This window comes from Papaver somniferum, chromosome 11 (assembly GCF_003573695.1).
Source record: "Papaver somniferum cultivar HN1 chromosome 11, ASM357369v1, whole genome shotgun sequence".
In the NCBI taxonomy this organism is placed as follows: domain Eukaryota; kingdom Viridiplantae; phylum Streptophyta; class Magnoliopsida; order Ranunculales; family Papaveraceae; genus Papaver; species Papaver somniferum.
This window is the reverse complement of record NC_039368.1, coordinates 100,248,665-100,259,402: the sequence shown is the minus strand read 5'-3', so window position 1 is coordinate 100,259,402 and position 10,738 is coordinate 100,248,665. Positions and strand designations below refer to the sequence as shown.

The following is a 10,738-nucleotide window of genomic DNA, read 5'->3' as shown; positions in this document are numbered from 1 at the left end:
GACGAGAACCACCATTAATGGTGAAAGATAGAAACACTTATGATGCATATAATAAAAATACACTATCGTACTTTCTTAGTTTTAAACACCTGATTAAAGATGTTTTCACTACAAGCCTGCAATCTTTATAAAAGATAAATTATTTGCATTAGCTTATGGGTTGTTTATTAGTTTTCAGGTCCATGATTTTATTGAGTTTTTATTAGCTTTAGAAAAAATAAAAATTAATAAAAGCAATTCTAAATCTCAGATCCTATATTTCATATGCAAAAAAATATGCCCGTACGTAGCACGGGTGACAAACTAGTATTTCCAATTTGATTGCATGGTTCATTTTGAGTTAAGCTGCTGGAGTAGCAATAAACCAAAAACCGACATTTGTCATCTGTCCTTTCTAGTAATTTCAGCCCAACAAACTCCCAAAGTCGTAAGTGACAATTAAAGAGATCCACCTCTCTTGTCCATTACTCAAATCATCATCCTATTCATCATCATCAACTTCTTCTTCTCATCTTTCTGTCGCTTTCTTTTTTATCCACGATTCAATCTTTTCTGAATATTTTAAATCTATCACTGATTGTTTTCTTCATTCTAGGTTTTCTAAATCAGATTCCCTACTTTGCTTCTCTCTTCTTCTTCGCATTGATTGTACGGACATAGCGATCTCTGCTCTCTCTTCTTTTTGAGAATATAAATTAGGGTTAGGGTTTCATTCATTTTGTTTCTAGCACTCAAACGTGGAGTATAGTTCTTGTTAGATAGTATGGCACAAACGTCTACAGCAGGCTTTGCTTATCTCTCCGCTCTTACCCAACAAATTCAGAAAAAACTCCAAAGCGTCAGATTCTTTTGTGTCTTCATTTTCAATCTATTGCATGCTAAGTTGTGGACATTAGGCTACTTTCAGATTTATGTGTCAATTTGATAAGTTAATGTAAAATGTTTTGTTTTTGCAGGCGATAGTTTCTCAAGATCAAAGACTTAACTTGTTGCAAGAACTATTTGCAGATATAGCTCTAGAAGTTGATATTCGAGCATGAGGTGAGTTCTATGTTGTTTGCTGGGACAGTTTAGGGGTTTTTATTTTTGTTCATTGTAAAATTAAGTTGTAAAATTGAACAATAATACACCTCCTCAAAGTTATACTAGCCAAGTACTCATCCTGAGAATTATGAATTTTCACTTGTGCTGGTGTCTGATTTCCAGCTCTTAAACTTATATTAAGCTACGGAAACACGGACAATGATATTAACAACCTAACATTTGAAGCCTTAGGTCAGTGTTTAGTTATATATCCTCTCCTTTTTATATGCGAATTTCGACTTCCATTTGAATCAGTATTTAGAAATTTTTGAACTTAGTTACCTGTAGGTCCAAACATGTAAGACCTATTTGGTTAGGGTTGTTCTATGCAAGAAATTACCTTGGAACCTATGGAAGGTTCATTGAATCATTATGTGTACGAATTACAGTATAAGTTTCGTGTATAAGATTATTTCTTTTCAAAATGATACTGGGAGTGTTCCTATATGAATACAATGGAACTGCAAACAGATATAGTTCTTAACAAGGATGCAGGGGTGATTTCTCCACTAGAGGATGATATTGAAACTGATAACCATTTGTGCATTTATGATGTGCTCGCTGATCATTACGTTAAGGTTCCCGAGAATGGAAAACCCATCCTTGATTTGATTGTGCAACTCTGGAGTCAGTCATTTGCATCTCACATATTTTCCCTCCTTTTCCATAAATGGGTAAGTGACGTGCATTTGCAGCAATTATTTTGTGCATATGCTATGTTAATATATGGTTATAAATTTGAATATAATTAAGTGTCCTCTGGTGACAACTTCCATTTTGGGATCACATCTGACTCTGGGTTTTTTTTTTACTGAGAAAGATGAAACAAATACTACAAGTTAGAGGTTTCAGAGCACACATCCTTGTGTCTGCGTCGCCTTCTTTCTAATTCTCCGCAATTTTTATCACGTTTTAAAATGATGAGTGAAACAATTTGCAGCTGTTCGAAGTTGAAATTGAACATACAGAAGTCCGCCTTTGTTCTTCATCTGCTCTTGTAGAAGGTGCTTCAAATGTCTTTTGGTACGTACGTCGCAGATGTATGCATGCTTGCAATCATTAATTCATACATTGCCGTTGGTAGAGGTCAACCTGTTTTGTCATTTCATTGAAGCTCAAGCTAGACGATTCTTGTAGTCCAAGATGATCTGAGTGAGAGAGCTAATAGTCTAAGTCATGCTTATACTTATTATCAGTGCCAGCACGAACTTTTACTTGGAACCTTCTGGTTTGGCTCATCTCAGGATTCCAAATGATGTTTGACACAATATTTCAGCATATTAACGTATCTTTCATCTTGTTTTTATTGCCTTGCTAAGTTTTCAAAGTGGAAACCTACCTTTTCCATCCACTCTAAGGAAGACTACTTGAAAATTTGAATTATCAACAATGGTTATTGCAGGATTGACATCCAGACAAATAAGAGGCGTTTCTTCTCTTTGTTCTATGTAAGATTTCTTCTCAGTTGAACATTTGCTCAATTTTTTGGTTGTGGTAAACCACCGTCAAATATACTGGTTACTTATTCTATTGTTTTTGCTCAGCATCTTCCTGAGGATGTTGCACTGGTCCCCAAACGTCTAAGCAAAATTCTGGTGCAGGTCTGTCATGTTTACTGTTGCTTATTTCTTCGCAACAATATCTGGGTTTAATAGTGCATCGTATGATTCGTATTCTAGTTCATAGCCTTGTGACCTGTCTTTTGTTACTTTTCAGGCTCAACGAGATTTGTATCTTCTACTATCCAGGTTTATATTCTTTTACAACTTAGGTATGGCTTTATCAATTATTATGGTTTTTGCAACTGATCAACATTAACTGAAGCTTGTACTTTTCTAACTGTTTTCTGTTGTAGTATGCAGATGCAGGCTCGAAACATTTTTGAACCATTATCAAGTTTTCCCCAATGCTTTTCTGGTTGGTGGTCGCGCAGATTTTTTCGTTATTGAGCTAACTGATCAGGTAAAAGTTTAGCTGTAATGCTTAGGAGTGTGCAGATGTTTAGGGAGGTCAACTTAATTTGGTTAGCAAAGCTAATTGACAGGTTCAAAAGTTAAAGGTTGAGCCTGTCTTGCTAAGTCAATCTTGCGGGATAAACATTACTTCAGTTGACAGACATTATGTAAATTGTTAGTTAATGAGGCTCATATAAAACATGGAACATCTTTTGCTGAGTACAAGATAGACCAATGCTTCATCATTTAGATTAAAATGGTGTTTCCAAATGAAGCAAAATCGGAAATGGTATCTTCGAATGATATCAGAATTTTGTTCTTTTCATTTTGTGAACTAGTTTGTTTGTTTTTTTCCTTATGACAAACTTCGCTTTGGGTTCTATTTTTTGGTGCAGGTCAGTAGGTACCCGCGTCATCTCATAAGCATGTTCTTTAGCATCTCATAAGCATTAAAGCATGGTATTGGCCTTCTTCCTGCTGGAATTTTATATTAGAATGCATTACAGCTTATTCTCTATTGAGGTATGTCTTCTCTGGTTGGGAGAAGCTGAGGAGACCAAAGAGGCAAAGACCACATAGAAAGCAATTTAATCTTTCCGAGATGTATAGAACATGCCTTCATTTTTTGAATGGCCACAACATGCGTGATACCTCCATGATGTATTTCTTGTGTATGTTTTATGTTTCGCTTATCCTTGTGATGTATTTCTAGATATATCCGTGAGCTTCCTGGTAACCTGACTATGAGAGACGATTCTGGGTTATTTTGCAAATTGTTTGAAATACTGTTGTTCTTGTGTACTGGTTACATAACTGAAAGGCAAGGCCCAGTTGGTTCTATGCTATAGAGTATAGAGAGAAGGTTGAACCATTTCCTTTTAGTATACTCACTATAGAGGCATGCCATAGAAATGAGAATGAATAATTATCAGCCTGACATTATCTTCTAGCCTGAGGCTAAATCTTTTAGTCTTACAGTTCCATCTCTTTGGTCTTCTTTTAGTTATCCTCATCTTTGGTCTAACAACACAAGAGGTAGAGCAGGGGGGTTTGCTTTACTTTGGAAAGGGGCTTCGTCCTGAGCTTACACATCGTACTTCTACTATGGTTAATGTTATAATCCATTCGGGTTCTGTAAATAATGAGCGGGTTCTCACCTGTTTACAAAGTTCTATTTATACTTACGAGAGAATGGCTCAATGGTAATTGGTGATATGGGGCTAATATAGATTGTTATGACCTTCCAGCTGCCCATACCAAAAGACTGCGGTGCTCTTGATTGAAAATCATTCAGTGACCGTTAAACTTTAATTACTGTTGTCTTTAATTGTAACCTAGGCGTGTTAGATGTCTACATGTATACGGACATTATAGTTCAGGCTTTAGCCATTAGGGTTTTATTTCCATATTTAAGACAAGCTGTAATGAGTTTTTGGGATATTGAATGAAATAGAAAATCGAGGCTACGCTCGTTGAGTGTAGAAGTGACTTTGCTATCTGTGTTCTTCCTGTTAGCCCGTGTATTCATCAGTGTCTTGCCAAGCACGTTCTTGCCAAGCATTTATGTAAAGAAATTAGATCCCTCACCGCAATTTGTTTGTTGCAAGTGTTGATACATGAAAAATCAATCATGCCCCTTAACAGGCTTGGGGTGTCCCTAAACGCGGGGAGGTAAGAGCATGAAATATGGAGACTTGGAGACTAAGCCCAAGTCCAATGATAAAATGCCCATGAGATGAGAAGGACAAGGAAGGGATTAATAAATAAGAAGGAGGTTATATTAAGGAATGGTATTAGTGGTAATTAAAGAGGTTTAAGACATGTATCATGATATCATAAAAGGAGTGACTTCTGGAAACGGTACGCGAGTTATAACCCCATAGGTGTCACTATCCATCCACAAAAAACTCATGAAAACAAAAGTAACACAAAACCCCCAGAAAAACAAAAGTAACACAAAATCCCAAATTTCAATATTCATTTCATCAAATTTTATTTTGGTTTCATCGTAAAATTTGATGAAAGCAATATTGAAATTTGGGGTTTTTGTATCAATTTTGTTTACGATGGAGTTTTAATGGATCCCAACATTTGAGTGGAGTTTTTGAACCACAAGTTTGGTCACCTTGGGTTTTTATGACTAGTTTTGAAGTTTATATAAGGAAGGACAAAGTATAATAGAAGGACAACTCTCTCTCTCTTACTATTCTTGGTAAAGTGAGGTCGATTGGTGTAGCTAGAACGGGTAGAACCTAAACAGAAATCACCCTTCAACATTAAGCATTCAAACCCCTTATGTTCCAACTAATGAACTTAGATCCCATCAACAACACAATATTCCCTTGAATTCACCTCTTCTATATCATCTTCATTTTCTTGAGAATCACCGGAATTTTGAGTCTCACAACTATCTTGCACCTTTCTCCCTGCTGCAATTGCTTTATATATATCCCTATATTTGAATAAAATTTCTTCAAAACCAGCCTTAGCCTGCTTGTCATCATTATTAGCAATTCCGCCAAGATTACAACATAACTCGAAAACCATTTTAGAGGTAGAGAAAATAACTTCGTTTGAGTCAATGTCCATCTCCTGCAAATTACCAATCTTTATGACAATGTGATCCTCCATTACATGGAAAAGATCTTTAGGATTAGAGATCTGCAAAGACGTTGTGGTATCTGGCCCCAAAAAAACTAATTCACTGAAAGGTTTTTCATGCAAGATAATTTGCATGTCGCCAGGTGTACCTGAGGAAGAAACCATATTAACTGCATGTTCCACCAAATGGGTATTCACTATACCAACAGCACGAACATCAACTACGCATATGCCATTCTCTGGTATTGAATCCCCAAGACCAACTGAAATCGACTAATTAAAAGAATGCTTGGATTCTACATCAACACCTCCAACCACATTCAACCAACCGGTAGATTCAGCTGGCAAAACACTATCAATGAACTCCAATCTAGATGAAGTAGGTACTACACCTTCACTTCTACCCTCATCTAGAGATTGAAATTTATTGCTAGTTGGAATGTCGAAACTGATTTGTGAAATGGGTACTGCACCTACACTTCCATTATTCACAAATCTAGAATAGCCATTGTCTATATCACAAAGTTTCATGAGATCTCCCCCTTCCAACCCATGCATACCGTGAGGCTCAGATAAAGTAAGATCAACCTCCTGAACCACTGTATCTGAGTGAGATGATTGACCCGGAGTTGTTGTGCTAGCCGTTGTTTTTGGCTTGTAGTACAAGACAGAAAATATCTCTCCTGCACGAGTTACCTGAGTCAACTCATCCGAGTTAGTTTTCTCCACTCTGACCGATTTTTCTCCAAAAATAACGGGGGAATCGTTCTTTGAATTTGAAATTTTCTGCATATTTTCAAATTCCATTAATAATCGCTGAAACTCCCCTAATGAAGCCTTATTCTTAGGAGAAAATTTATAATCCCATTCTATGGAAACGGCCCAAGCTTGGCAACTTCGTCCACCATGAGAACCGCCGGTATTTCTGCAAAATCTCCCTTGACTGATATCCTGAAAAAGTTCAAAATTTCCTTCTTCAAGGTACCATCTGCAATATCAGAAAAAACCCTAAGGAGTTACCAATTGATTTGAACAAGTTATAACTCCAGGATTTATGTGGGATCCCTATGATCTTTAACCATTTTTCGTATCTTGACATAGCTGGGATAGGTATGATTATATCCTGCTCCCCTCTGGACTTTACGACCTCCTTCTTATGAGCCACAATGTCAGGCTTAGGCTTCATCTGTGACAAAGTAACCACAGAATCATGCACGATAATGTTTTTTGGCCTCCAAAGATCTAACCAATAATCCCTGACTAAATCTATGTAAACGGATAACTCATCAATGACTCTAAGTCTAGAAAAGAATCCCATTGCATCTGCTTCAAAATTTCTCTTGTTACCCGCTGCCTTCTCACAAATCTCTCCATCTTACTCACCCCCTTGCAATTAGCTTCCTTCACTATTGACTTAGGAAGTGAGCTTTCAAAATCATATCTTTTGCGGGAAGTTTGTGCAATTCTCTTATTCATGTTGTTTTCCTTCAAACATCTTAAAATCTCTTTATAACCCCCCCACCCCCCCCCCCCCCACCCCACCCCACCCCCCCCCACCCCCCCACCCCCATAATAACTTCCATCTCCACAAGGAATGCAAATCCCATACGATCTTGGACCATCTCCTCTGCAAACTCTTGAGACTCTAAAGTATTTACCTGCTTCATTCTCCCTAACTTCTCTTAGAAAATATGATTTTCCTTCTCTTCTCGGCCATCTTCGTTTTTCACAATGATAGCCCATCGATTCCTTCAATACATCCACCAACCAATGCGCTATATCTTCAGAAAAGTGAATCCATGATATAAAGCCTCTTCGTTTCTTCTCCTCTAGTCTGATTCTTTTTGTGTTTCCAATCACTTCCATGGAAACCATGAATATCTTTATGTCAAGATTGAGCGGTTTTTGCGCTCTTTCTCTCTCCATTCAATTTTTTGTTTTGTTTTTGACCACTATTGATAACCGATATCGGCAAGTAGTTTCGATACCTTTATTATCCATCCTTTTAAGTAAAAATACATGCAAATACATGCAAAGACTTTATATCACACCTATTAGTTTTAGCTGAGCACATATCTTTACCTCTAATCATCAAAAAAAAAAGGGTACAATCAAAACAAATCATGTTAGTTACCTAAAATTAATAAGTAACCTAAACTAACGTTAAGTAGTTATCTGAAAATAATAACGTCAACATAATTTATTTATTTTACTCGGTCAATAAAATTAAGAAAAAAAAGCAGAAACTATACAGGGTCTAGGCAATACTAGAAGCTAGTCATGAGGCCATCTACTAATCTAACCTATTTGAAACGATAATAAACTTCACCAGGCCATTCTACATACAGAATAAAACATGGCCTACCCTCATAAAACTCAAAAATATCTTCGACCAGCAAACAAGCTTGCTTGGCCAAAGCATCAGCTGAAAAATTAGCCTCTCTATAGCTATGAATATAGTGTATATTGTTGTAAAAGTTCTTTGCAAGTCTCCACTTCTGCACCAGCATCCATGGTAACTCACCCTTTTGAAAAGCTTGAATACAACTCATAGAGTCTGATTGAACACAAATATTTCTCACGTTCCACCTCTTGGCTAGCATCACAGCATAAATAACATCACACACTTCCACATAATAATTAGTCTTCCAACCAAGGCCAGCACAAAGAACTCCGAGAACTGCTGCATTGGCATCACAAAAAGTAACACCAGCACCAGCCTGGCCTGGATTTCCAAGTGAAGTACCATCACAACAAATCATGATTTCATATTGGTTAGGAGGAGACCAACTAACCTCAATTGGAGTGGAAATTTTGCATGGTCTATGCTGCACCTTAAAATAATTTAAGATGCGTAAATCCTCCACATTGTTATACACATGGCCCTTCATTCTGATTGAGTTATCCTGGATTACCTGATAAACCCTGCCTTTAAAACTAAGCCATTGCACCGCCATATCTTCAGGGTAATCTTTATTGCGCAGCTTCCATAATTCATTGACAATTGCGAGATTTTTGCAATTAGCCACAAATCCTTTATCATCCTGTTGCGCCCCTTAGCAGCCTTGTAAGAGGCCAATAAACATAAACGAAATGTAAAAGGGAATCTGGGAGAACATAAATTTGTTAAAAAACGTCCAAAACTGGAAAACAAATGTCCGTTTTTTACTGGTCCCCCCATGCCCCATCGAAATTTGCCCCCATCAAAATTTCTGGGTTATTAACACCAAAATCCATATACTGTACCGAGGATTCTCTTCTAGAATGTTCGAAGCTGCAATCATAGAATTTTCTAAAGTAAATCAATAAGAATTTTGATGCACATACCTTCAAGGTTATATACTCCCAGATTGTCTGTTGTTTGTATAATAAGTAGAGAGGTACACCAAGCATATATTCTCTAGTAGTATTATATCAGGAATTACCTTCAGTGTTGCTGTCGTTTTCGATCCAAGTTCTAATGAGATCATGTTGTGAGATTTTTCAAACAATTATCTTTAATGATGTTGATGTTTCAGTGATGAACTCAGATATTGATGATGCAGAAGTAATAAATGAACAGATGTATTTATGATGTAATAGAGGTATCAATAATAAAGAGATAAGCTTCTTATATTCGAAGTTATTGAAAGAGATATTAAAGCACAACAGTTATAGTCAATGATAAGAACATGCTGAGATAAACCCTAAAGGAATAAAGCTAGGATATTCCTACAAGAAAGCAGACAAAAGGTAAAAGTTAATAAAACAACAGTAAAATAAGATATTACTGTCTAATACTCCCCCTCAAACTGAGACGGGAGAGTTACAGAGATGCATCAGTTTGTCATGAAGGTCATCAAGAATTGGCAGAGGTAAGCCCTTAGTGAAGACATCCACAATCTGGAGAGTTGAAGATTTAAACTCAACATCCACAATGCTAGATTGAACTAGATCTCGAATGTAGTGGTAGGTCGGTTCAATATGCTTAGAGCGTGCATGAAAGACTGGATTTAAATCCAAGGCACGAGCTCTCAAGTTATCACAGAACAAATTATGAGGAGTAGAGACTTGAATGTTCAGTTCTTCAAGTAGTGTAGCAATACACATAACTTCATAGGCCAGACAGGATAATGTTTTGTATTCAACTTCTGTGGAAGACTTGGAGACAGTAGGTTGCTTCTTAGACTGCCAAGACACCAGTGTTGAACCAACAAAGACATAATATCTATAAGTTGATCTTCTAGAGTCAGCGTGCATCCAGCCCAATCTGAATCAGAGTAACCAGATATAGTAGTGATATCACCTGGGCTAATGGTGATACATGAACCTAGAGAGGACTTCAGGTATCTCAGAATTCTTTTAACCAACAACATATGTTCTGAAGTAGAAGCATGGAGAAACTGTGAGGTATAGTTGACAGCAAAGGTAATGTCTGGTCTTGTAAGTGTCAGATATTTCGACGCTCCAACTATGGCCTTATATTCAGAAGGGTTTTGTAGTGGTTCACCAGCATGGAGAGAGACTCTAGTACCACTGAAAATTGGAGTTGCTGACGGCTTGCAGTCCAACATAGTTGTCTTCTCTAGAATCTCAAAGTTGTATTTCCTATGAGTTAAAAGTAGATTGTTGCCGCTAATAGACTTAGTAACCTCCATCCCCAAAAAGTAATGTATCTCATCTAGATCCTTCATAGCAAAGGAGGTGCTGGGAGTGGATACAAACCTTGAGAGCAGAGATTCAGAGCTGCCAATAAGGATGATATCATCCACATAAACAAGTAGTAGAAGTACTTCACTTTTTGAGAAATAGATGAACAATAAGTAGTCAGAATCACTCATTATGAAGCACGCATGAATGAGAAAACCACTGAATTTCTCAAACTAAGCTTTGGGAGCTTGTTTGAGTCCATATATGGACTTATTGAGCTTGCAGGCATGCTTAGACTTGGAAGGATCCACATATACTAGTGGTTGTTGCATATAAAATGTCTCAGTAAGATCTGCATGCAAAAATGCATTAGAGACATCAAGTTTTTTAATCTTCCATCCATTTGATACAGCAATGGTGAGAAGAATTCTGATTGTGCTTGCTTTAACCACTGGAATGAAGGTCTCGTT

At 37.1% G+C, this 10,738-nt stretch overlaps 3 protein-coding genes across 5 annotated transcripts; 1 reads left to right on the top strand and 2 right to left on the bottom strand.

The window, feature by feature from the left end:
- Positions 1-487: 487 nt before the first annotated feature.
- On the top strand, positions 488-3,890 carry LOC113323149. 3 transcript variants are annotated; one of them, XM_026571416.1, is made up of 8 exons: positions 488-648; positions 957-1,757; positions 2,024-2,106; positions 2,486-2,531; positions 2,628-2,684; positions 2,800-2,854; positions 2,939-3,045; positions 3,434-3,890. In XM_026571416.1, the coding sequence occupies exons 2-8, from the start codon at positions 1,530-1,532 to the stop codon at positions 3,482-3,484; spliced, it is 627 nt and encodes a 208-aa protein (XP_026427201.1). In that variant the 5' UTR covers positions 488-648; positions 957-1,529; the 3' UTR covers positions 3,485-3,890. The 3 variants fall into 3 exon arrangements, with proteins under 3 accessions (XP_026427201.1, XP_026427200.1, XP_026427199.1); XM_026571415.1 differs by having other exon boundaries at positions 488-838; XM_026571414.1 differs by having other exon boundaries at positions 488-1,757.
- A 4,052-nt stretch (positions 3,891-7,942) lies between these two features.
- On the bottom strand, positions 7,943-8,596 carry LOC113324823. The gene has a single exon (XM_026573112.1). It carries the CDS (start codon positions 8,594-8,596, stop codon positions 7,943-7,945), a length of 654 nt encoding a protein of 217 aa, XP_026428897.1.
- A 1,101-nt stretch (positions 8,597-9,697) lies between these two features.
- Positions 9,698-10,459, bottom strand: LOC113324822 (uncharacterized mitochondrial protein AtMg00810-like). The gene has a single exon (XM_026573110.1). It carries the CDS (start codon positions 10,457-10,459, stop codon positions 9,698-9,700), a length of 762 nt encoding a protein of 253 aa, XP_026428895.1.
- Between the last annotated feature and the right edge of the window lie 279 nt (positions 10,460-10,738).

What these genes read in the sequence shown, in the direction of transcription:
- LOC113323149 (XM_026571416.1), top strand. Translation starts at nt 1,530, where the DNA reads ATGAATACAATGGAACTGCAAACAGATATAGTTCTTAACAAGGATGCA. An exon ending in GTTTCTTCTCTTTGTTCTAT is followed by an intron (nt 2,532 to 2,627) that starts GTAAGATTTCTT and finishes GTTTTTGCTCAG; the next exon opens with CATCTTCCTGAGGATGTTGC. An exon ending in TAAGCAAAATTCTGGTGCAG is followed by an intron (nt 2,685 to 2,799) that starts GTCTGTCATGTT and finishes GTTACTTTTCAG; the next exon opens with GCTCAACGAGATTTGTATCT.
- LOC113324823 (XM_026573112.1), bottom strand. Translation starts at nt 8,596, where the DNA reads ATGGCGGTGCAATGGCTTAGTTTTAAAGGCAGGGTTTATCAGGTAATC.
- LOC113324822 (XM_026573110.1), bottom strand. Translation starts at nt 10,459, where the DNA reads ATGAGTGATTCTGACTACTTATTGTTCATCTATTTCTCAAAAAGTGAA.